This window comes from Nesoenas mayeri, assembly GCF_963082525.1.
Source record: "Nesoenas mayeri genome assembly, chromosome: 7".
Lineage (NCBI taxonomy): Eukaryota > Metazoa > Chordata > Aves > Columbiformes > Columbidae > Nesoenas > Nesoenas mayeri.
Genome location: NC_137551.1, coordinates 2,650,999 through 2,678,291, shown reverse-complemented (window position 1 = coordinate 2,678,291; position 27,293 = coordinate 2,650,999). Strand labels below are relative to the sequence as shown.

The 27,293-nt window shown below is 43.6% G+C and overlaps 1 protein-coding gene across 2 annotated transcripts in view; it reads right to left on the bottom strand.

The window, feature by feature from the left end:
* Positions 1–27,293, bottom strand: part of PRKG1 (protein kinase cGMP-dependent 1) — a gene marked incomplete at both ends in the record, with an annotated part of 441,876 nt that overhangs the window by 105,637 nt on the left and 308,946 nt on the right. For both annotated transcript variants that reach the window (XM_080348292.1, XM_080348291.1), the window contains 2 exons: positions 4,914–5,008; positions 9,119–9,196. In XM_080348292.1, the coding sequence (XP_080204418.1) occupies positions 4,914–5,008; positions 9,119–9,196 (173 nt within the window). The remainder of the gene's footprint in view (positions 1–4,913; positions 5,009–9,118; positions 9,197–27,293) is intronic.

Genomic DNA, 27,293 nt, shown 5'->3' with positions numbered 1-27,293 from the left:
GAAGGGTGATAAAGTGTTTCTGGACACAAGTATTTGGGCACAGCCAGGGCTGAGAGAAACGATTAAAATTAAGAGCAAATTAAAACTTTTTGATTAAGTCCCAAGAACTGGCTTATAATAAACAGGAGCTGGTGTGTGTCAAATGAAAGGAAAGAGCAGAATCACAGAATCCCAGAATGTCAGAGACTGGAAGGGCCCTGGAAAGCTCATCCAGTGCAATCCCCCCATGGAGCAGGAACACCCAGATGAGGTTACACAGGAAGGTGTCCAGGCGGGTTGGAACGTCTGCACAGAAGGAGACTCCACAACCCCCCTGGGCAGCCTGGGCCAGGCTCTGACACCCTCACCGGGAAGAAGTTTCTGCTCATCTTTAAGTGGAAACTTTTGTGTTCCAGTTCATACCCATTACCCCTTGTCCTATCACTGGTTGTCACCAAGAAGAGCCTGGCTCCATCCTCCTGACACTCACCCTTTATATATCTGTCAACATGAATGAGTCCCCCCTCAGTGTCCTCTTGTCCAGCTCCAGAGCCCCAGCTCCCTCAGCCTTTCCTCACACGGGAGATGCTCCACTCCCTGCAGCATCTTGGTGGCTGCGCTGGACTCTCTGCAGCAGTTCCCTGTCCTGCTGGAACTGAGGGGCCACAACTGGACACAAGATTCCAGGTGTGGTCTCCCCAGGGCAGAGCAGAGGGGCAGGAGAACCTCTCTGCCCTACTGACCACCCCCTTCTAACTCACCCCAGGTCCCATTGGCTTCCTGGCCACAAGGGCCCAGTGCTGGCTCATGCTCATAACAAGCAGGATGCAACAGCAAGGGAGTGTGAAAAACACCGTTTTACTGCAAGAATGAAGATCGGTCTGAGAAGCATCATTCACCTTACAAAAAAAATAAAATCAATCACTGCAATCCATTTTACCATTTACTAAGGTAGCTATTTTAGCTACTTTCTAACTGCTGAGAATCCGTCTTATTCCCCCCAGCATTTGAACTGAGTAAATAAATCCCTCCAGCCCTTCAAAAGTTATTAGGGAGCAACAGGGGAGAAGTATTTTTGGGAAGAAAGAAATTAAACAGGCAAGGAATAAGATAAAAAAAGGCAAGAGAGAAGAGAGCAGGGCACTTAAACAGGTTTCCAGGTTTTGCCAATTAAGTTTTTAATGAAAACCTGAATTTTTAGGTTCTTATCTGGGAAAAGAACTAATTTAAAGGTCAGTTTAGCAGTAGTATCGCTGCAACTCAACAGAAACAGATTCAGAATTAGACCTGAGGAAGCTGGGCATGAATGGGACCCCAACACCTCTTATAGTATTTATAGAGATATAAGAAAAATGATTAATTCTGGCTGCACCCAGAGAAAACAACTGTGTATCAGAAAAAGAAACAAATCTATAATACTCTAATGCCTTATCTATTGATGGCTCATTCTTGTCTCACCCTCAGCTCCTGGACCTTTTAAGGTTTTCAGGATTATATTCAGTTCCTTCATCAATTTATGAATAGATAAAGCTCTGGCATTGCAACATTTCAAGAGGACAACTTCAATCTCAGCAATTCCCACTGTTTTAAGTGGGAAATACAGTACAAAGTTTTTGGATGGTCAACAAGGAAATTGCCTTTTGACACTCCTGCCCATACAGATATAGATAGATGGACAGACAGACAGATAGATAGATAGATAGACACACACGGTTTTACTGCTCCTGTGAATTATCAGTGCACAAAACATACCTGTGGGATTTGGGGGAATTAGAGGAGAGATGGTTTCTGTAACAGTGAGAAAATAACTACACAGGAGCCTCCAGAGGTGGAGATATAAACAGTAAAAAGTACGGATTTTCTTGAAAGGAAGATGCATTATGTTGCATAAGGGACAGGTACTATCATACTCAATTTCAAATCTTCGTGAAGGTGACACCAAATTGATATATTAATCCATTACAGTTGCTGAAATATCACTGTAATTGTCACCACGGCACAGCACCTCCTGCATGACCCAAAGGCCACAATTTCTTCTTCATCCTCTGCCCTGTGAATACATTTTGAAAGTAATAAAAAGAAATGAACCACCTGTATTTTATTCAGAGGCTGAAGGGAGGACACAGACTGTGCCAAGCAGCAGCTTCCCCTGGTGATCCCATCCCTGAGCTGACCCAGAAACATGGAAACATCCCAAATTTCCACCCATTTCCATACGTCCTGCCCTAAGCAGCCACCTCTTCCTACGCTCCCTGCAAAGAAAACAGCCTGGAAATACGCTGAAAAAGCCTTAAAATGAGCCGCCTTTCTCAGTTACCATGTGAAAACATCTTCGCCAAAGCAAACGTGTGCTAACTTAAATCAAAGGGTGGCACCTATAATTCCATTACTTTCTTCAGTATGCTACACTCCTGGCATTTACATTTATATATAGAGATATAAAACAGCTGTATTGTTAGATATAGATTATTATTATCTATTAATAGATATATGGTGGGGGCCATGGCTTGTCCTAGGCTTGTCCATCCAAATTCTTCCTCTCTTGCTGCCGCCCAGGAGACATGAGGCTGCTGAGTGTTTAGGGGTCCCCTCTATTAAAAGCCACCCAAAAATCCCATTTATTTGACCTCAAGAGTTGGTCAAAAGAGTTCTGAACTCCTCCTGGATCCCAAACCTGGGTGAGACCCTGAAACAACAGCTCTGTCTAAATATATGATGTGATATGTAATGTAAAAATAAGGAGGCAATGGCTCAAACTGCTCCTCTTTTGAGTTGGCCTATGGGAAACAATTTCTGAAGGAGAAAGAGCCTTTTCTTATATTCTTTATTTGACTGAAGCGTTCTTTCCCTCTTGATAGAAATAACTATTGCAAATAGCCTTATGCACTGTTTTCTGATTGTGAGTGCACTGTAAATTATGTATCGCTATACTGTATGCTATACATCTTTTATCTCGGCGCCAATTAGCTGGGAAGGTTGGGGTATTCATTTCAGATGATGCGGCCGATCATTTCACGACTTGTTTTGCTCCTGCCGGTGCGCAATGGGATCCGTGAAATGACGTTTGCCATCTGGCGCGAGCACCAAAACCAGAGTAATGTATACCATCAGAATAATGTATATCAGCACCCCGTGGCTCTGTCAGTGTACATATGCACAACATACAATTAAACAGAGTAAAATTCAGTATTGCTAAGCAAGGCCTGGTACAGTTTGGATAAATTAGTCAAAGATGAAAAAGAAAATACACTGAAACTTCTATTTGATCCGCAGCTCTCAGCCATAATTGTATTTTATGTGTGTAGGAGAAATACCCCAAGTTGCTGAACAATGATATATTACAAAGTCCTGAAAGATATTAATTTATTAGCAATTTATTGAGCTGCTGGATGCTTTACATTACAGTATTTTTGCACTATTCAATGTAAATCTAGCTACAGAACTACTGAGCTTACTAGTAAACCGAAGGTACTAGTGTCACTAATACCATTAAGGGTGGAGACATTTGTCTCGACACTGAACACGTCATGTCCCTAATGAAAAAATAGGTCAGAATGACGCTTTCCTCACACGCTGAGAACATCCTCTCAATTATTAAGTTCCCATTTGGTTTCAGAAGCACAAACTTATTATTTATTGAATATTTAAATATTTGCAGAAGAGTGTTTATTGTAAATTCACTCATCTCAGGCTGAGCAGGCAGCCAAATGACAGCATTTGCAACGGGGAGAAATCCTCACCAGGGCAGTGCAAGGTAGGAAATCCCTTTTATTTTCAATACCGAGTCTTCTTCAGAAGATGGTTTTGGTTGGCACACTACTGCCTGCTATATATTGCCTACTATTCCAGTAGATGTCATGAGAGATATGTGACGCTTGTTTAAAAACCTACAAGCTCCAATGAGTCAGGTTGCTCTGAGGCTCCAAACAAATGAAGAAGTGTTTCTATCTTATGTGTTTGCAGCGAAAAAGTATTTTAAAATATAATTAATCTCCACCTTGGTACTAAAAAACTAACCAAAATAAAGACATTTATTTACTGCAAACCTTACTATTTGCATTTATTCATTAATAACCTTACTATTTTAAAATTAAGCTATAGATATGCAAGGTAAGATGCATATTTTGTGCTGGATACACCTCCCCGGCTGCCAGAAGTGACACGGAATTTGGGCTGCAAATGTTCTGCCTTGTTCTTTTTGGAAGGAGGCTGATTTAGGAGGGACTGACCATGTTATCACAGCACCAAAGAGAAGCCTGATAGCCCTTATGCAGCAGGATGAAGAGGTCAGTAGGTCAGAGAGGTTCTCCTGACCCTCTGCCCTGGTGAGACCACACCTGGAATATTGTGTCCACCCTGTCCACTGGGTGCCCCAAATTCCTGCCTAAAGCACGTGCTTTACTATTCCTATTCTTATTCCTCCCCATGGATATAAAACGTGTTCTTATAATAATCACCCATTGAATACGGAATTACAATTTCACTTCATCTAGTTCAGAGTTATCCCCAAAAGCAAAGGTTGATAAAACAGGTCGATCACATACAATTCTCATCTCCATAATAAGCCCATTTTAACCCCCAACGCACCGCTTTGCCGTCAGTCGCCTGCCCCAGCAAAACGACCACGATTACGCTCTTCCCGTACAAGAAAAACACTCCAGAGTCACAACACATCGAACCTTTGGACCTTGAAATGCATGGTCGGGAAAGTGCAAAGATAAACTATTTTCTGATGTCTACACGATCTCCATTTGGCCACTCAACTGCAGAACAATCCTTTTCTCTCCATTAAGGTGCAACACACAACACCAAGTGACAAAGTCCAACTCCCAAAGCAGAAATGCACCCTCTATCTTCTTCCAAATTGCAAGAGCGTCCTGAAAGTCCCTGAAGAATTATCTCAATGTACGAGCTATACCACAAGGCGCACTTACCCTTGAAGGGCTTTTTCTCCAAACCAATCTCCTTTCCCAAGAGTACGGAGAAAGACTGGATCTTCGCTGGGGGAGTCTTCACGAGTAACATTCACCTGTTGAAAAGCCAAAACGTTTAGAAAACTTTTAATTAACAAATACAACCTGTTTGTTAAGGGAGGGATTCGTTATCTCCCAGATCTCTCAGGAAAATCCTCTGGGAACCACGTAATTCTCCAGGGTCCTGCATCCTTCCCTCAGCATCACCAACCAACCATCCAGGAAAATAAGCAGTTATTTGCCACTAAGGTACCTACTAGTTTTGCAAAAACGCAATACTTGTGCTTTTTTGAAGGTTTTAACTCGAAATACATAGCGGGCTGCACAAGCACAGTCATTGCCTGTATGGAGTCAAGCAGCAGGAACAGGTTCCAAATATTTTCTATCAGACAGACACACGGCACAGGCTTCTGTCGCTCCGTTCCACGTGATGTCTTGCGTTGCTAATTTTGCTTAAGGGAAAGGAATAACAGAAATCATCTAAATTTAGATATAACTGAAATGAAGCAGTTTGGAGCATTACGGGATGAAGGACACCTCTTCTTTTCCTGTCCCCCAAGCTCAAGGAAAGGATAACTCGTAACTGGAGTCAAAATCAAATCTTCTCATTGAAGCTTAAAGGACAATATCATCTTATTTTTGCAGTGAAAGAGAAAAGCAATTACTGCTGATGGAAAGCAGACTTTCCACCTACTGCAACACCACAGGGAGTACAACCTGGTGGAAGCCTATGTTGAAGATGGCACTGCCACAACAAGAAGACAACCTCCTATTTGTGAGTGATGATCTATCACTGGGGGAGCCCTTTTTATTTTCTGAAAATATTTCAGAGAAAACAAAATAGTAATTGATCATCTGAACAGCTTTGGCTCTGGTATGGGATATAAATCCCAGCTGCCACTAACAACAAAGCCCTGACATCCCCGGGTGCTGCAGATGGCACAAAACACAAAGGATGCAAAAGGCTCCATCGAAGCCGAACGCTGTTGGTGTAACAACACTCTACGAGAAGTATTCTTCTTTTTCAGGTGATTTCAGATGTAATTCATACCTCTTATGGTATGAGAAGGCAGGTGAAATACAATCTCCTGCTACAAGCGCATGGCGCTCCTCCCAACATCTATACAATGAGTTGTCCATGCTCTGACTCTGCTCGGTGGAGAGGGACGGGCACTTCTAAAGCCTGAGCTGTCCAAAATTTAACCGAGACGAGCAACTCTCTGGGGGAACCTTGTGTACATGGGAAAAATCTCTCATGCGCTTCTCCTTTTCAGGACGTTGAGCTTTGATCAGAGCTTTTGCAGATGCAAACTCACCAAGCCCAAATCTGAGATGTCAGACACATCCTTTTGGATTTAGAGACGTTCCAGTTTAACTTAACCGTTAAATTCATAATTGTGGCCTGTGCTTTCTCCTGTCTCTTTTATGGTTGGTAAAACCAGTGGGTTTGAGTCACTGATGAGCGCTCAGGCTCCTCCATGCTCCATTTAACAGCTGAGTGACTCATCATCCGAGATCAGATGGGGGTTGCGAACGTGGAATGGATGAGCCAGGAAGGTTGGTAAACAATGACAAAAACAAACAAAGGGAACTTTAACACATATTTAAGCTCTTTTGCCATGATCTCCACTGATCCTGAGCAATGAGTGCTGAGGGATCACAGGAGTGCGAGTTCTATGTGGTTCAAACCCATGAGCCATTTGAATAGCCATGGCATCAACAAAGAACCCACACAATCCAGCATTAAACTGGTGCCACGGCTTTTAAAAGGGAAACTGTGTTTAATGGCACACGCCGTGTCCCCAGGGAAGGGTCAGAGCAGGCCCCGAGCAGCAGCTTTTAGCAGCAGAAGGGACCGAGCTGTTCTCATCTGACGCGTTATTCAACAGGTTTCCGCACGCCAGGTGTTGGGAACGCATTTTGGATTTCTATTCACTTGGACTTGAGGAAACATGCGGAATCAAGTGTGGTGGATGGAGCTGAGGGAGAAAAATGGGAAAAGCTTTTTCCTCCTACGAGAAACATTCACGGAGCACAAACTGAAAGAAAATGGAGCAGAAGCCTTTCTAAGTGCTTTGGAGAAAAATGCTGGGTTCAGAAATGTAAAAAAACCATCATCTCTGTTCACTTGACTGACACTACAGACTCTCTGACATAAAGGCCAGGCGGAGTTTTGATAAGCAGCTCTCGCTGATAACAGCCACACGATGCTGCTGGATGCAGAAACTATTTCCAAGGCCCCGAGTACAGGTTTTTCCAGCTTATTAAGCTGCCTGGGTCGGGTTTTAGGGTGGGAGACGGGACATACATGGCCCTGCTTCAGCGAGTCCCAGGAAGCACCCACCCACTTGTTGATTCTGTATTTCGTCGCTATTTATTCCACGTTTCAGCGCTAAGGCTCTATTCCTCCCATCCTGAGCCATATCCTCAGCACGGGTTAGTTTTTACATCCACTGTGTAGATTTTATATCCCAATACAGGCATTAAAATCACTCTCCAAGTCCATCCATCTCCTATCAGTCACTGATACCTCTTTCTTTTGCAAACAAGTCAACTTGGAAGAGAAAACCAGACAGAATTTAACTATCCTTGTGGGAATTTCTGTCAGGCTTCAGGATCTGAGGGTCTGAGAATTTCTTAGCAAGCCCAGGTGCATTATTTTATTTTAGCTCCTTTTTTCTGGCCATTAGTTGTCATAGTAAGATCAAGTAGCAAAGGGATAAAGCCAAGAAGCACCTCAAGCAGGAGTACAGGACGCTGGAGCAATGGCCAAGGCCATGGGTGGTTTGCTCCTCCATCCCACGGGTGAAGTGAAAGGGCTTGAGGAGGTTCAGGTCAACAACAGGTTGCCCAACCACTGTCAACAACAGACCCAAGGCCTCTTTTTGGAGATTGAGGACTGCTATGTGAAGGGATGGGATCCACCTGCCCAAGAGGAGTAAAAGCATCAGCGCCAACAGGCTTGGCCAACACGGCAAGGAGGGCTTCAACGCTTGATGGAGGGCAGAGCTGCACCTTCCCAGTATTTTTACCCATTGGAAATGGTTTACACAGGAAAGACGTGAAGTGTTCATCACGGTTGTCCTTGTTCTGGAAGACGAGGAAACACTGCTTTGAGTGGAAGGAAGCAAAATGGCAAGAGGGGATCCCATCAAACTTGGCCTTCTACAGTCCATGATTATCTCCATTTCAGAAATTTCTCCATGATTACCTTATTCATGTGAAAAAGGCCATTTTTTTCTCTCCCAATGAAGATTGGCTCCCAGAGACAACAAATGGAAGATGATGGTGAAATCCTAGTTTTAGTTTAGTACCTGAGAGCTGACAGCTGCCTCGGAAAACCACCCAACGGAGCGTACGGACACCACGGGGCTTTGCTCCCCTTAATTACGCGAGGCTAACATTAATTAATGCGTGCAAACATCAGATCCACAACCCGAGAAGCTGGGGCTGGGTACTTTCAAGCATATTTATCCATTTCTGTTGACTTTTAATGTGCGACATCTCATCTGCGGCAGGAAATCACTGTGTATTCCCTAATATCTCTGTCCCACTGCGTAGAAAGAAGCCAAATGTTTCTCAAGTGTAATTGCATTAGGCCAGCAAAAAAAATCCAAAAACCGAATGGAAGGAAAAAAAGAATTGTATAAAATCCCATCAGGATTTAATGGGAAGAGAGGTCAAAAAGCTGATTTTCCCTGTAAGCAGTGGAACAGAATCTTAGAACCTTTTTCTTCCCTAAGGAGCCAACTTGGACTTCTCCGGCTTCCTATTATTTAATGTGGAGAAGCTGAGAAGTGATAGCAATGAGAATGAAGTCTGGAAGTCAGCCTGGCAGGGAGGATACTTAGCAGAGAAAATATTGAGTATTGTACAGTAAACTGTTTTAAAAAAAAAAAAAAAAGAGCTTTTTGGTCATTTACTGAGAGACACAACAACTGTTTCCAACCCCAAAGTGTTCACATGTGTAAAACAGCACGAGATCTATTTCTTTTCTCCTTCAGGGCACTCTGCTGATACAGTGCCAAGAAGTTTAATTAAATGTCAAGCGTTGCAGCATTTGTGCCTCGGGGAGGGGAGCGAGAAAGCGCCAGCTGGCACCGAATATTGAGAGCACATCCCATTGTCACCAGCATCCCCTCGGCCTCCAAACGGTGTCACCTTACCTTCCCTTTGCTGATTATAAAGAACGTGTCCCCTCGAGCACCTTGCCGGATAATATACTCTCCGCTTTCGTAGTGCGTCTGGAAGAAAAAGAAACATAAATTAAGATGAACAAACCGAATCAGAGACTGTTACTCAGCAGACAGTTTGGCACTTTTGCAAGATAACGCTTATGGAAACATAACCCTGGACTGATTTTATCCCAGTCTGACACTGGCCATGATTTAAAAATTGTCCTGTGTCAAGGAATATAATAATTAAAATGAAAATGTTTCTGGCTTGCCCATTTTTCTTCCTGCTGTGCTAAGGGCCAGTTTTTGCCCAGATGAATTATCCTCACGCCCTAAATCCATTTATACTAAAGAAACCAGACAGAGGAATTTTCAGCAGAGAATTTGCTATGCGAACTAAACTGCAATAATAGGTCTGATGTAAAAATAGTTCTTCATCTTTGGTTTTGGTATTTTTCCAACTTTGCTAGCAAGGGCTTTATTCAAATTATTTCAGCTTCTCTCCGGTTATTATAGTAGTTTGATCTGCCTTTTTTGCCTTGTTTTATGGAATATTTCTTGCTACATTTATGTCACAGCTTCTCACTGCTTACATCTAAACTTACTAGTATAGTTTCGTCCCTTGTATTTCCCCATCCAAATCAATACGCGTTTTCTTAATCCAGCCCCTGCAGAGAGCTGGAGGCATCGGGCCTCCCACACCCCAGCGCTGATTTGTGACAAAACCATCCCCAAAATGGCCCAAACCTTCCCCAAAACATCCCTGTGCTCCAGCTCAGGCGTTGGTTGAAGTGACACAAAAGCACCAACGCCCCAGAAAAATTCAGCAGATCTTTTAATCCCAAAGTACATATATACAAAGCAAGGAAGGATTTGAGCTAAGACAGAGGAATTAATCAGAATCCTACAATTTGGAGAAGCTGGAGATGTTTTCTTTCGAGGGTATTTTATTGACCTGCATTTATTTATCTTTACACTCAACCGTTTTGGTGCCACTTCCAGACTGATAACGGACTCCACCATGGAAGTAAATAGATAAAAGCTCATTTAAATGTATCTGCTACAGTTGAGAAAAACAACTCCTTGCTTTGGGAGCACTGGGCATATGGGGATATTAATGATAAGAAATTGTCCTAGGAAAAAGAAAAGGTATCCAAGTGAACTATAATATGGAAATCACAGAATCACAGAATTGACTGGGTTGGAAAAGAGCTCAGAGATCATCCAGTCCAAGCCTTGGTCCAACTCCAGTCCATTCACTAGATCATGGCACTAAGTGCCATGTGCAAGCTCAGGTTAAAAACCTCCAGGGCCGGTGAGTCCAGCACCTCCCTGGGCAGCCATTCCAATGCCCGACCACTCTCTCTGCACAGAATTGCTTTCTCATCTCCAGCCTCAGTTTCCCCTGGCAGAGTTGAAGCCCATGGCCCCTTGTCCTATTGCTGATGCCTGGGAGAAGAGCCCAATCCCCAGCTGGCTAGAACTGCCCTTCAGGTAGTTCTAGAGAGTGCTGAGCTCACCTCTAAACCTCCTCTTCTCCAGACTGAACAAGCCCAGCTCCCTCAGCCTCTCCCCATAGGGCTTGTGTTCAAGTCCCTTCCCCAGTCTTGTTGCTCTTCTCTGGACCCGCTCCAGCACTTCAATCTCTTTCCTGAGCTGAGGGGCCCAGAACTGAACACAACACTCCAGGTGTGGCCTCCCCAATGCAGAGCACAGGGGAAGGATCACTGCCCTTGTCCTGCTGACCACGCTGGTTTGGATACAGGACAGGATCCCATTGGCCTCTTGGCCACCTGGGCACACTGTTGGCTCATGTTGAGCTTCCTGTCCATTAGTCCCCCCAGGTCCCTTTCTGCTTGACTGCTCTGCAGCCACTCTGTGCCCAGCCTGGAGCGCTGCAGGGGGTTGTTGTGGCCAAAGTGCAGGATCCGGCTCTTGGCCTTGGTCAACTTCAACATAATTAGGTTACTTCTTTAAAATACATATAGCCCAGCAGTGGGTGCCACACACCATCCTAAAAGAAACCCCATGGTAAATAAAATCAGAACATCAAAGCAGCATGTTAGTAATTACTACTCTTCAGACTCTCCAGAAGATCAATAAATTAAAAAATACAGTTCTCTATCAGAATCACAAATGGCCAATATTGTCATGACCTTCTTCAGAAAAGGAACCAGAGATGGTGGGTCAGGAAGACTCAACTTGTGGGTTGCCCTGATCCTGGATGAGCTCCAGCAGATCTCAAACCAGCAGTATTTTTCCTATTTCCATGTGTCCAAGTGGGAAGACGTAAAAAATAAAAAAGAAAATTAAAAAAGTAGTCTGGAAGAGACCGTGGACACAGATTTACAGAGTTTTACTTCTTACGCGGGTGTTTCTGGGCAGCAGATTTTGAGGATGCACATTTTTGAGCATTCAAGTTGAGAGTCCTTGAAAAGCCCCATTTTATAAGGTGTTGGGATCGCATCCTCTCGAGTGGAATCTTGTAGTCACCCAAAAATCGAATGATTGAAAATACCGGTCAAAAGGTTTCCAGTTTTAGTATGAGCAATTTATATTCATTAGACATATCAAACTGCCGCTGCTTATAGGACTTGTGCCATTTTCAGCTGACACTGCTTCCTAAAAGGCCATTTCTTGGTCTTAGTCACCACTTTCAGTTGCACCAAACACTCAGCACTGAGACTCACAGTCCTCCCAACCCTTCCCACTCAACAGTCCTCCCAACCCTTCCCACCCCACAATCCCCCCCAACCCTTCCCACCCCACAGTCCTCCCAACCCTTCCCACCCCACAGTCCCCCCAACCCTTCCCACCCCACAGTCCTCCCAACCCTTCCCACCCCACAATCCCCCCCAACCCTTCCCACCCCACAGTCCCCCCAACCCTTCCCACCCCACAGTCCCCCCAACCCTTCCCACCCCACAGTCCCCCCAACCCTTCCCATCCAAGGAATGGAAGGAGAACAAGTTTGAGCTTTGAAGGACCTGAAGCCATCCTCTTACTTAAGCACCTCCTGCCTACTGTATTTTTTCCCCCCTGTGCTCTAATCTCATGCAAAATACTACAGATCCTTCTTCCGTCATTCAAATCACATCCCGCTAGTCCTTCCTTGAGTGCCTGATCACTCAGAGCTTTCCTTTTGCTTGACCTTCTCCTCATCAGCACCTCTTCTCATGCCCTTCCTGCATCCACATCTTCATCTTTATCTCATTCAGCCCATTTCTTTCACAGCTAATTCCACCTGGTCTTACCACAACTCTTCCTGCTTAAATCAACCCGTCCTTCCCCATTCTCTAACCATGCTCTTTCTCTTAAAGAATTACAAGCCTCTCACTTTTAGCTGATCAGGTATAAGGTAGCGATATATGCTCAGGTACATAGGGCACCATTATACAAAGTCAGCTGAAGAAGCTCTTTGGCAAACATTGCTCATGTTCATGGTATAGCTGACCCATATTTTAGCAATGCAAGCTCCATTTCATCTAGAGAAAACCAGTCCGAGAGCAACGCAAGGAAAATCGACAAGTCTTACAGCTTTACAACGGTGCCATGGCACACACAAAGGAATAATATTTGAATTAAAATCAAAAAAAGCAGTAAAGCACGCGAGTTTGTAGTGTCTTTCCTAGCTTGAGATCAACCCCACCGCTTCTTCTGGCCTTGCATCAAAGCTCAAACTCAACGGCTGAGCTCTAGGAAGCCGCTGGAAGGAGGACCTTGTTGAAGGGGAACCTTCTGATGGAGACGACAACAATTTGTTGGCATCTTCTGAAACTGGAGCTTCAAACTCCTGTACAGAACTGGTCACAGAACTTCCAGAGTGCCTTTAAAATGGCTAAGAAGTATTTCTACCCCACCTCTGCAGTCAGTAAATAAACAAAGAAAATATGCAACTAGTGTAACATCCCAGATTTGGGCTTGGAACCTCAATTTCTTTGGTTTTAGATTTTTCTCCCAAAAAGCCTTTGCGACTCTGGGCAGAATAGCGTATTTTCAGAGGCAATGCCAAAGTTCAACGATGAAAACGCATTTAGTATCTCAGATGGACTTTATTGAACCTCAAACATCACACGAGCTTTTGAGCACACTTTTTAAGACATAGCTCTTCCAGGCCACGATAAAGTTAAAGCAAATTAATTCCTAGCTGGAAGAGTTGACCAGATTATATTAACTATTCTTACATTTTCTTCTCTTGGGCAGAAAAACAGAGCTGAAAATAATCCAGCGTAAAAATCTGGATGGAGAAAACTCGAATAGAAGCGCAGGCTGCAGAAATACAACCTGCCAGGGGTGAGGTGACCAGGCAGAAAAGTGAATAATTACAAAGGTCTTGTGTGCAGAAGGATAAAATAATAATTAATAATAATAATAATACAAAAAATAAAGATTATAAGGCATCCAGGTCCCAGTTTGGCATCAAAATCTGAGACAGTCATCGCCCAAAAAGCAATGATGATAAAGTCGAGAAATTACTGCTGGGAACGCTCATGCTAGCAAGCCACAAATGTATATTTTATAAGCTCTGGCAAATAGGGATAAAGGCTCAGCTTGAATTATATATGTGACAAAATGTAGAGCATTTGTCATGCTAACTAGACTGTTGTTTTGTAACACCAGGCTCTTAAAGTGCTCAACTCTGAACTCAAAGTCAATGGGTTATATTCACAGGAAGAATTTCCTATTAAAACATATTGGTTAAGGACCTGCTCTTCTTTCCCTAAGAAAAAGGGAAAAAAATCTGATTTTGATTGTACAAACTAATACAACATACAAGAAAACCTCTGTAACAAGGAGACCTGCGCAATCATCTCGCTTCCTTTATGATTCTCATTTTCTCACCAAGAAGTAATAGAGATTTCTTTCCCTCGTCTCATTGAGTTCAACTAAATAATATTGGAAAGGGCTGGATCACCTGGGGAGCAACAGCCCATCTTGGCAACTCCTCCCCTTCATGCTTTTACATCCCATAACATCACGTAACGTTAGGAAGGCTGGAGAGGATGTGTTTAAATAGCATTTTTGATAGCAGGCCAATACAAGGCTTTTAAACAGAATGAAACTCAACAGAAATTTAAACCAATTTCTAGTAAAACTAGCATGAAGGTTTCTGGCTTGTTGGCCATGGAGAAGACAGGACCTGTCCCAGTGACACCAGTGACCGCTCTGGGATCCTCAACTTAGATCCCTCTGGACTGATAAACACTTTTCCCCCTCTGTTTAAGCCAAAACCTTGATTTAAAGGCAATCTCAACACACAGACACAATAGCAGACTTGCATTTATCTTGATTTTAGGAAGAGCAAGACTCTGAACATTTGAACTGGGACCAAGTAGTGAATGCTGCATCTCACTCCCATTTTTAAGCTCTCCACTACCATCCACGTTACCGTCATTTTCAAATACTTCAGGGTTTGATACCTGGGGTGAAATCCTAAGCACATCTAGAACATAATTGAAAGTGGAGAGAGATAAAAACGTACACTATTGAAACACTCAAGGATAAGCAAGGGCTGTTTGACAGCCCCAAGCTAGCTGTAGAAATAATGAATATCCATACTGAAATCTAGGTATTAACAGAGCATTAGCTGTTATGGTCACTCCAAACTATCATTTCCCCTTAGGGTAAAGACAAAAATGAAATGAAGTTGCTTCAAAAGCACCAGACAAACCCCAAGCAACACCAGAAACACCAGAGTTGGATCTATCTTTGATGCACACACCACTCCGTATCTAAACGATGTTCACGCATTTAGGTTAAAATGAACCCCAGTATATGTAAAAGGTGGCATCTTTCTCAAAATATCTTTTACAACCTAAATTAACAAGTCCTCAATGCTCCTCCTCTCTTTCAGGTCCTTCTCTATGTGGCTCACAAGTACCTCTCTCCTGGAGATTCCCAGTTTTAATAGCGATCTCTATAAACATTGGTTTTTTTCCTTTCTTCTATTGGCAATTTTACTTTAAATGAAGCAAAAAAATCTTAGTGCCAAGAGGAGAAATGTTTGCTCAGCGGGTTTGATTGGGTATGACATTAGTAAACCTCCCTGATGTGCTCAACGTCCCGCACAGAATAAATCGCAGAAGTGCGGAGCATCTTGTGACTAAGTCAAGATTACTCTCTAAAAGATAAATATCCTGCTTTCTAAAGTTCTTTGTCCTGACAACATGGCTGGGAGGAGATGAGGGAGTTTGTAATCTGCATTTCCGCACCTCGTCCTTCCCCCAGAGGTTTCTACCACAACCTTTCGTTGCGCTCAGGAATTCACAGTATTTTGCTAACTGAAAGAAACAAAACCAGCAACCCTCTGGATTGGTGGGAAGAGCCAAAGCGAAGCAGCTCACATGGACACCCCCAAGGGCTGCCAGATGTGCGCGCAACATCTGGGCATCATGCAGGACCTAACCTTAAGCCAACCAGAAGACCTTAAGAGGCCCTGCTCTGCTTTGGGCACTCCTGGAGAGCAACCCCATGGCGATGACGTTCTCTTCCCCGCCACCCTTGGGGACATGGCTCACCCATTGTGGTTGACCCAACGTGGGCGTTGCACCTTCAGACACCCACATTTGGGGGAAGATTTGATCCATTGGCTTTATCTTGTCAGTCACCAACTTCAATCAAAGCTTCTGCTCTCAACCACCATCAAAAACTGAGAAGCTTTTAAAGCCCAACCAAGTGTTGACGGAGACTTTGCAGATAAACCTTGATGTTGGAGACCAACCCAACAGTTCAGCTTCTGAAAAAACTTGTTTTGCCCCAGCTGGGTGCCTTCAACCGCTGTATTTATCCTGAGAACCTTTGGAAAAAGGTGGAAAAATAGATTTGGTATTTGGAGCGCTACGTAACCCCCGTCAGCTGTGGCCAAACCCCCGTCAAAGGTCCCGTCAGGGCAGCAGAAACACAACGGTGGCTTTGAGATGAGAAGTTTCACTCCCTGCAGCCAGGTTTGCACCACATAAACCAGGGAGGGTTGATGACAGTGCTCAATGTATAAACCATCTCCCACAAAGGTGTATTTAAAGTTTAAATATATTATTATGCTGGCAGTCTAAAAACATACAGAACCATCAGCAAAACTCCAAACAGAAGCAACTTTCAAAATGCTTTTTGTTTCTGTTCTGGACTTTCTGCCTTAAACATTTTTTTTAAGTCTGAAATCACAAGAGCAACGCTAACAAAATAGATTTTTAAAAAAAGAGCTTATTTGCTGAATAATGTTGCAAAACCAAGGAGGTTAATACCTGTGGTCTTCATTGAATTCCTTAGGAACCATAAAACTTTGTTTCCTTGGTTTTACTACGTATCTCACTCCCAGGAATTAGCTGAAAATGCTGCTCCTTGAAATAGCCAAAGGGCAAAATTATCATCTTGTGGTCTGAGTTTTGACCCTCAAGATACCTCCATCCCCCTCCAAACAGCAGCTTAGCTGCAGTTAAGCAAATGGGAAATGAAAATACGAGCAAGACGGGTGGATGATGGGAATCGAGGGTTAACTCACGCTCTTTAATTCACCATCTCGGAGCTGCAATATTCTCTAAGAAATTATTCTCCCTAATGGATTGGAGACCTACTCTTCCTTCTTAAAAAAATTCAAGCTATTTGAATTCAAACTAGGTACTTTAATATATTTTGAAGTCAAAGCTTTTTTTTTTGGAATAGTTATAGGCTGTCGCCTTGGTAAAGCCTTGTGGTAAACATCTTATTTGTACTGCACCGATTCACTGTGATGTCTTAATGGAGCGTGACAGCGATGAAAAACCATCATCCTCCTGGGCACCTTTTGGACAGTCTGGGTGTCTTCTCCAATGTGGTGATTTCTGGGTGGTACCCACTCCTGCAAAAGCACCCCCTGAACAGCAGGAGTTTAATGCACCTCCAGGGATGATCCACGTGTGGACGCCCAAGCCCAATGTAGGGAATAATACAAATGACTCCAAACGGTGGGTTTATTTGTCCTCAGCTGAGGTTTTCTTCACATCCTCCTGATATAGAAGGTATCTGGTACTAAAGCTACAACTCAAACAAGGAGCAACTGGTGTGCTAAGAAATACCTTTTCCTGAGATTGCGTAATATATCCTAATACCAAGATATAATACATGCTTCTGAGCTCTCAGTCACATTGATTTCCCCAGGTGAATGTAACACAACAAATGGGAGCAGCCAAAGAGGTTCTAAAGATAGACGCTGTGCAACAAAGAGACTTGATATACTCAGTTTAGAACAAAAGAATCTCCAACCTCCAACGTTTCCAATTCTTGACCAGAGTTCTGATGATCCCTTAGGCCAAACTGTCAGTCCTGAAACACAGGCTGAATTTTCACTGTGACTTCAAGACTTTTGGTTGACCTATAAATGTGACATTACAGTTGTGATCACTCGGGAGCTTCCTGAAGGCTGAACTCTCACACCTCCGGCATTTCCACGACCCACAGCACACAGCTGGTCAGCTCTGTTCCTTGTACACCGTAAAAATCAAGGTGTTAACACCAGAACATCCAACCTTAGCTACCCTTATGGTAATAAACAGCAGATAAATACAACCACTTGTAACTTACGCAAGATACATACTCAAAGATATTTTAGGTTGGACACTGAACAAACGTTTCTAAACCAAACAAGGTTAAGGAAAGTAGGGATAAACTTCAGTGGTATCACCGTGTCATCATAAAAAACACAACATCGTCTTTTTGCCTTTCTTCTAGATTCCAACTGGACTTCAACCCAGCGGTCATCAAGTGCAATTTTCAGGGATACATTAAAGGCAACACAATGTGTAAAGGGACCACATTTGGCCAATGTTGGCCCATGTTCCTGCGTTCAAAAGGGAAGACACATGCATGGGATGGATGGAGCTTTTGGGCCGTTTTGCCACTCCAGAGCATCTTCCTCATGACCCAAGTTGGTGCGTGGTGCTGTTACAGGAGGAAATATCTTTGAACAATACTCTACTGAAGATTCTTCTCTCTTTTGTACTCCTCAAAAGTCAGTGAAGAACGCTGTCGCCCTCTCCCACATCATTCTAAGGTTTGCTCAACTCTACTGGAACCTTCCGACCTGACATGACCAGAAATGTCTTGGGCAGGAGGCAAGTCCTGCTGTCACCTTCAAGTTTCTTCTCCAGCCCACTCTCCAAACCAAGAGCTTTGAGCAAATCTGAGCATGTTCAGAGACTCTTGAAGGCCCACAGGACCAGCTGAACAGCAGAAGCTGTCCACTGTAGATGAAGATTTGTTGAGCTTCAAAGATCTTTATATAGGACTAAAGGACATCACAGAATATCAAGTAGGTGGTGACACAACTACAGACTGCGAGCCAGGATGATTTCGACTGGATTGAGTCCATTAAGGTTTGTAATGAAGTCCTGAGATACAGTTTTGATTCCTAAATGCACCGTGCACTTTTAAGGGAGAAAAAGGAGGAAAGAGAATCTAAAAAAGCATTATTGGTTTAATGCATTATCGCTAAAGAAATTTCCTGTCTTAATCTGCTCTAAAAGTAGAAACAAAACATTAGAAACTGCATTTTAACTCTCGTTCCATGCCCGCTGTCACTGTAATACAGTCTGACAACCGTTCTGGAGAGCAATCAGGCTTCCCAAGCGGCAAACGGCCCGGGAGGTGACCACCCCTCGCTCCTTTTTCTCTGTGGTGCCGAGGCAAACATCTGTTTTTGCCCGGAAAACAGATGGAGTCACAAAATGCTGTCACTAGCTGGTGCAGGGGCTACCAAACCTGATGCTGTCCCTGGTCTGACGACAATCTCCACAAGTAGGAGCACTTAAGGTGGAGGTTCAAGACACGTCCAAGCTGTCGCCTTCAACACATCATCTTTTTAGAAAGGAAACTTGCAGGAATACCGCAGCAGCTCGGTAATGGCAATTTTTGGAGGCGTAGCCACCAAAACACAGCAAAGATTGACTTGATGTAGCTACATATGCAGCAAAGATTGATGTGGAAATATAAGGGGAGAAAGAGGAGACAAAGTAGGTGGCAGTGGGTGAAAAGGATGACTGGAAATCCTGAAGAAAGACCATGTGTAAAGATGCTGGAGGGGCGAAAGGAAGGATGAGGGATCAGAGGAGGAAGCTCAGCCCTGCCACTGCACATGGATTTGGTGTCACGAGAGGCCACCAGAAGAGATCAGCGGCAGAAGTGCTGTCAGCAGAGAGAGCTTCATTTCCTTAAGTGCAAAGGAACAGGAAAAGCAAACCAGAAGTAGATTAATGGGCAGGACGATCCTCTGAAACAGCAGTTTTAGAAGGAGGAGAAATGGAGAAAGGAGATGCTGAAAAAGCTGGAAAGTTCAAAGAGATACAGATGGGGATGAGGAGGGTAAAAAGTCAAAAGAAACCTCAAAGATGAGGATGGTTTATTCCCATGGGAGTTGATGGTGATAACGAGAGACAGCAAATGAGTCGGGTGAAAGCTGGCGCTGGTATTAGGACACGGATCAAGCTGTCCATGAATTGCAGGAGAAAAACCAACACTTTGCTTGTCAGCTAAAATCATAACTGATTCACAGATAATTGACGGGAAACGTGGAAAATTAACTGAGCGGTAGGTAATTAGAGAAAGGATACCTAGGCAACACAGTAGAATTAATCAGTTATCCTAATTAAAAACTAGCAAACAAAATCAAGAAAAATAATTTAAAATATATATATATATATATCATGTTTCAACAACCTGTTAGGGAAGGGAAGTGCTTTGGTTTTTTAATAAGGAGATGGAAAGGTCTCCCTCGGCAATACCAACTTGGGTGGCTTTGTTTTGGGAAATACCACCAGAAACAATGTCACACCACATCACCATGCCAAACATCTCTCAAATTGCAAGCAGCTTAATTAAAACCCCACATACTTAAATTTCATTGAAGTGCGAGAAAAGTAGCTGCTCTTCTCTCCTTACTGAATAGCTCTGATTTGTTTGTCCTCCTTTTAATGGAAGAATGTGTGTGGAACACTAATTTCCTTCCATAAATCCACAGCTATTACAAAGGCAATCAATTCCTCTCAAAAATGAAACTGGAAGTAAACAATGTAAATCAACATATTTGTTTTGTATATGTTTTTCTCAATTTGCTCTAAATTCTGTATGTGTATTCAGACAAGTTATTTGCATTGCCATGAGGATCCAAACTAATTTTCCAATCTATCCTGAGAAATAAAAAAAGCATATTAATTTAACATATTCAGCCGCTCTTCAAGGAACCTGTGATGAAATATATTTGCTTTTTGTGGTCTGAATCAAACAGGAAACTCTACTGTTGCATATGCAAACGCACTTCTTTAAATTGTCATTAGGAACAGACTTTACTGGAAGCATCATCATGAAGACCAGGCACCCTATGCTGGGTTGCAACTGTCTTCCTGACAACAGAACTGGCCAAATTCAGATACAAACTCTATTTTAATATAGAAATGCAAAATACCCTCCCTTAGGTACAGAATTCAGTATTTATTACTGTTAATATAGACTTGCTACTGATAAAATACGCTCGTGCAACTCCACCCGTGTCAATTTGAAGTTGTTACAAAGAGAATGCTACCAAACCTTTTCACCGCCTACAACTTATTCCAGGTTTTTGTGCAACTGGAAAGAAAATATGAAGCTGTAAATATGAAGTAAAACCAAAAAAAAAACAAAAAAATCACATTATGAACTCAGAATATGGTAAAACTTTAGATGACTAGAAGATAAAGCATGTCAAGAATTAACCTGCAACAGTAACATCTTCATCAATCTCTCAACGACCAGACATATAAATATCTGACTGACTGCACCTATTTTGTACTATAAGGCGGCTTTTTTTGAATATAACTTAATCTAAGCTCTGAAAAGAAAACCAGACCGACCCTGGGCAATGTAATCCATGTCAGATATTTGGCACACGATGCAGTGCATCCATCTAGAGATGACTTCACTTGGGTTTTATTGAACTCCGAAGCACAGAGCGTTGTCCCTTTTGTGTCTTTCTCGACGAGGAATTTGGAAAAATCACAATTTGGATTTACAAGCAGACAAGGATGGGATTGAGTCTGATCGCAACAGAGTCGGGATTCCCCATAGGAATCAGCATCTGTCCCACTGATGCCCTGACACGGGACATCATCATTTTCCGCTGCGGCGGTACCATAAGTCTTCCCCACAATGAGGTATTTCTTGCACTTGTCTTCTCTCTGTTACACCAATATAGTCAGTTATTTTAATTTTACATTTATTTTGCGATAGAGTCTTATTTTTCAGCACAAGTGTAACGGCGAATGGAGGAACAGCACCTGAGGGACACAGATCTCCATTGAGAAATCCCTTCTCGCCACTTGTCCTTGACTTCCAGTTGAAGAACCACCGACTTGGTTCAGCCCAAGCAGCCTTGTGGCCAAGCAGAAAGCTGAGTTTCAGTGCTTCCCAACATTTAGCTGGTTTTTGGGGGAGATTCAACCCCCTTTTTGAGGCCACCCAAACACACAATGAGCTCCTGACACCCCAACTGGGGGAAATTCAAAGATGAAGACTGAAGCAGCACCTCTGGCCTACAGCCCCAAGAACAGGGTTAGTTTTCCCACCAGGCTGGCAAGTTAGGTCTGAATATTTTTAGCATTACCCCTGGATACAACACAATAAAGAACTGACCTGAGCTGACTGTTGCAAACCTGTAAATCCCACTGGATTTCTCAGTGGGCCTGGGCTCAGCCTTCACCTTTCCAACCCCCTCACCAGTGAGGGAGGCAAAGAAACCACCACAGGATTAAACTGTGCCAGTCCCAGTTCCTTATCCTACATCAGCCCTGGCCTACACCAGCAATTTCCATTGCCCAAATAGCTATTCGGCTGTTTAAAATTGCACCAGTGAGGATATGAGCCTGGACTCAGGTTAAACACATCTGGCTGTACATTATAGCATTAGGCGCAGCCCAAAATGATACACATCTCTCTTTTATATTTTAAGTTCGTTGAGAAACATACATTTTTTCTGATCCAAGTACATATTTTAGAGGCCAATTTCTCTGCTATCATGCTTAATTCCTATACATTTTGATAATAATGATGTTATTTTTTCTGATGAAAGCTCACCCCTGGATTTCACTCCAGATTTCTGTAACCAGGATGGCACTGGTGTGATCCTAAGCTCCACAACACCAGCGAGGGTCTGCCAGGAACTGGTGGGTTACAGAGCCCTCTCAGTCAAACCCTCCCTTCAAAGTGAAGGACGAGCTAATAGACCTCAAGGGTCAGTACTGGGGCCTGTATTATTCAATATATTCATCAATTATTTGGATGAGGGAATAGAGTGACTGTCAGCAAGTTTGCTGCTGACACCAAGCTGGGAGAAGCGGCTGACACTGGAAGCTGTGCTGCCATCAGAGACCTGGACAGGCTGGAGAGCTGGGCAGGGAAACATTTAATGGAATATAACAAGGGCAAGTGTAGAGTCTTGAATCTGGGCAGGAACAACCCCAGGTTCCAGTATAAGTTGGGGAATGACCTATTAGAGAGCAGCGTAGGGGAAAGGGACCTGGGGGTCCTGGGGACAGCAGGGTGACCATGAGCCAGCACTGGGCCCTTGTGGCCAGGAAGCCAATGGGACCTGGGGTGGGTTAGAAGGGGGTGGTCAGTAGGTCAGAGAGGTTCTCCTGCCCCTCTGCTCTGCCCTGGGGAGACCACACCTGGAATCTTGTGTCCAGTTGTGGCCCCTCAGTTCCAGCAGGACAGGGAACTGCTGCAGAGAGTCCAGCGCAGCCACCAAGATGCTGAAGGGAGTGGAGCATCTCCCGTGTGAGGAAAGGCTGAGGGAGCTGGGGCTCTGGAGCTGGACAAGAGGACACTGAGGGGTGACCTCATTCATGTTTACAGATATCTAAAGGGGGAGTGTCAGGAGGATGGAGCCAGGCTCTTCTCAGTGACAACCAGTGATAGGAAAAGGGTAATGGGTACAAACTGGAACACAAAAGGTTCCACTTAAATTTGAGAAGAAACTTCTCCTCAGTGAGGGTGACAGAACACTGGCCCAGGCTGCCCAGGGAGGTTGTGGAGTCTCCTTCTGTGCAGACATTCCAACCCGCCTGGACACCTTCCTGTGTAACCTCATCTGGGTGTTCCTGCTCCATGGGGGGATTGCACTGGATGAGCTTTCCAGGGCCCTTCCAACCCCTGACATTCTGTGATGGGAATGCTCCAAAAAAGGTACTGAAGACAAATCTGCTACAGGAATGCTATACAAAGAGGTTGACCTCCAAGCTTCAGTTCTACAACTTTAGGTGGCCTTGTGACAATGTTCTGAGATGATGAGTCCACCCTTTTCTACAACTACGGGGTCTGAAGCCACATACCCAAAAACTTGCTCATGACCCCGAAATACAGCCCTGTGCTCTTATTTCCACAATCCCTGAAGACTGCAAATGAGAGGCAGAAGTCCCAAGCTGTGCTCAACCTGCTTGATTCCCTGGAAGGTCTGAAGATCAGGAACACATTTTTGAATTTCACACCTTTTTAGGGTCAGAATGAACCAACTGAACCAGCTAATCCTCAGAAACTCATAAAGCCAAAACCAAAGCCCAAGAAATATAAATAAGAACACTTATCTCCAACGGTGTTTTGCTGCATTCTACGCAGTATGGAAATAAAGCCATTTCAATTTTCCCACATCAGTAACTCCCTTTCTCACGTCTTTCTCCCACAGCTGAGGCTCGTGGTTATCTATTAAGATATTGAGTGCCCCATATTCCATGGATTAAAGGTGGTATTTTGCTATCAGAAAGACACTTTCAGTTACTATAATTACAATCCACAGGTACTGCAAATACCGCATCAATAGCAGGAAATAAGAAGTAAGTTCAAATGTACTCCCAAGACCTTAATTGAATTATTAATAACACATAGGCACAAATATGAAAGCTGCTCAAGCAAGTTCATCTCCCAAGGAAAATAAACTCCCTGAAAATAAAGAAATACCTGCCAATGGGAGGTATTTTGAGCCACCAAGGTCTGGGGAAGGGAGGAGATGTCTCCATTTTCACGCTTCATCTTTTCTCCAGCACAAAACTGGGATCTCACCACTGGTTCCATTGCTGGAGGGTCTTCAGCTGGTGCAGGAAGACTCCATGTTTGGTGGCCATGCCTTGGGTGGCCACAGGTGTCTCCACCACCACATTTCCTCTTCTTTTCAACATTTTCCCTAATTAATCCCTGGCATAACTTGCTTGCGAGGTTACAGCCCTGCTCAAAATGCCAGTAGGTGTCACTGTGGGCAACGGTATAGGAGGAACCAGCCGAACACAGTTCCAATCAAAGGGAAAACACTCCCCAAGTTAATTAATATTTTTTTAATATAATTGCTAATTATATTTTTCTGCTTTTACAGATAAAAGCGCATTGTCTGTGCCTCACAGATAAAAGGAGCTTTATTAGAAACAATTCTCTTTCTTTTCCTGCCTCAGACTGTTCAGGGTTGAGACTGGAAACCATGGAATATTTTCAAGCAAGCAGAAGGTTGGATTTTGCTTCTTTGCTTCATTACCACCAAAATTAACCTATACGCATACATACATATAAATACATATATTGGTATTTCTTTAACTGGTGATATGCAGGTTAAAATTAGGGATTTGGGGAAACTGCTATTAAACTAAACTAGGTAGTCTAAGCTTAGGTGGCAGATGCAGGAGGAACCGAGTCCTTGGAGATGTTCATGTGCTTTTTTCATAGGTGTAGTTCATTAACATTCTACAGCTTTGTTTTCTCTTCAAATTTAGAGTCAAAGCATTATTATAGTTATATTTTAAAAGGGGAGCATTTGCTATATGAAGCTACACTCTGCCCATGGCGCTGGAGCAAGACAGTGCCATACTTTGCTGCTGATATATTGCTAGAAACACACGGACTCTCAGAAGAGTTATTTCTTACCTAACATCTAGATGTTCTAGATCAATGTTAAACGTACCCAGATGGAAAGGGATATATATCCCCGCAGCGGTTTTGGCCCATGGCCCAAGAGCTGAGCCCCATTGCTTGCAGCGGAAACTGACAGATGTGCAAATTTGAGTTATATTTCAATTACAGAATCACAGAATCAACTGGGTTGGAAAAGACCTCAGAGATCATCAAGTCCAACCCTTGGTCCAACTCCAGCCCATTGACTAGATCATGGCACTAAGTGCCATGTCCAATCTCAGCTTAAAAACCTCCAGGGCCGGTGAGTCCAGCACCTCCCTGGGCAGCCATTCCAATGCCTGACCACTCTCTCTGCACAGAATTGCTTTCTATTCTCCAGCCTCAATTTCCCCTGGTAGAGCTGAAGCCCATGCCTCCTTGTCCTATTGCTGACTGCCTGGGAGAAGAGACCAATCCCCAGCTGGCTAGAACTGCCCTTCAGGTAGTTCTAGAGAGTGCTGAGCTCACCTCTAAGCCTCCTCTTCTCCAGACTGAACAAGCCCAGCTCCCTCAGCCTCTCCCCATAGGGCTTGTGCTCAAGTCCCTGACTTCAAATCCAATCTTTTGTATTTGCTCAATGTGAGAAGTGAAACGCCACCACCAACCCCCTGAGCCCAAATTGCAGGTAAAAGCAACAAATAAAATGCACATAAAACCAAAATTCAGGTACACTGTGTTCAAATGTATCCTGCAAAGTCTCCTAAAACTGGAAACAATCAACTAACAAACATGGCAAAATTAAGCAGACGGCTGGTTCAGGGAGGAGATGTTTACTTGGACATGCCGAGTTGCAGCCTGTGCCCTCCCCGATGTCCCACGTGCTACAAAAAATTCACATTCATTTGTGTGTTACTTAAGAGCTGGCAAATCTGTCAGTGCAAATGATAATTGCAGATGGAAAACATCTAAGATTACTCTTGAAAAACGCTTCTTGTTTCTTTTTTCCTCTTTCTTTTATAGCTGTGACAGACTGTCTGAAAAATCCGCTTACAGAGAACATAAAAATATATTCCAGATAGGCCATAGTTGGGTTTAATCCAACCTGTCAAAGATGCCCAAAAAGCTGCTTAACCTGAGAGCGGCAACAGCAAGTGCAGCAGTTTTATAAATCAGCGTCTTATCAGCAACTTATCAGAGAAAGCTTTAACATCCACTCCACCTGAAAATAATCATACAAATAAAATACTGGGGCTCGAAGCAGTATTGCAGGTATTTGCATTAATACATATATCCACGTGCTTTGGATGGCTACAGATGTAATTTTCCAGGTGTGGTGCTTTGAACTGACTTCAGCACATTGTACAATTTGCAATGAAAAGTAAATAAAATAAAACCAACACTCAGATCCTGTGTTTGCAGCTCAGGAAACAGCCCAGAGAAAAAGCAGCAGCACTTCTGATAGTATATTAAATAATAATAAGCTCCTGCTGTCTCTGGGGGAATCCAGCTCCCCGGGGAAAGCTTCTGGGAAAAAAGATCCCTCCGAAGCTGCTGAGATTTTCAGTGTAAATGCAAGGCACTTCTGGAGAGATTTTTAACATTAATTTCATGAAAATCAGTTAAAAAGAGAACATAATTCCCTGACCGCAGAGCCCTCTGCGACCGTTTGCCTTGCAGAGGAGACCTGATGCCATTCATCATGCCAAGGGGTGGAAGTTGGGGAAACGGCTTCACATCTGTTCCCTACAGGGATTTCTCTGGAGAAAAGGAGGTTTGGTTGGTAAATGATGAGAAGGATGATGTCCTGGTTTTGTTAAAAACCAAGTTTCTCTTGTAGTGAATGTGCCTGTCAGCTAAAGCTTCAGATCAGCTGCATTTTCCTGGAGAACCAGATCCATGTTTTGGTGAACACAGCAATGGAATGCGAGGTGATTGATAAGCATGGATGGACATCTCGCCAGAGGGGCAACGAGAAACTGGAGACCAAGGAACTGGCCAACTGTGTATAACATCCCATTCACGTGAATACTGCATAGAAAAGTGGGAGATCACGAGGATCTCGTCCCTTTTCCTTATGGCGACATTAGGAGAGGACCTTGCGAGTCGTCCCTGTGAACTGAGGCCAGTGACAGACTGAATCCAGCTCCGGATGGCTGCAGAGTCCAGTCCAGGACTTCGGGTGCCGGCTTTGCAGTCGCTGGGACTTTCAGGATTGGTTTTGTATATTTTGTATTATTTTCTCTATTCTTATTAGTAGCATTAGTAAAACATTGTTAATTTTCCCAGCTCTCTTCTC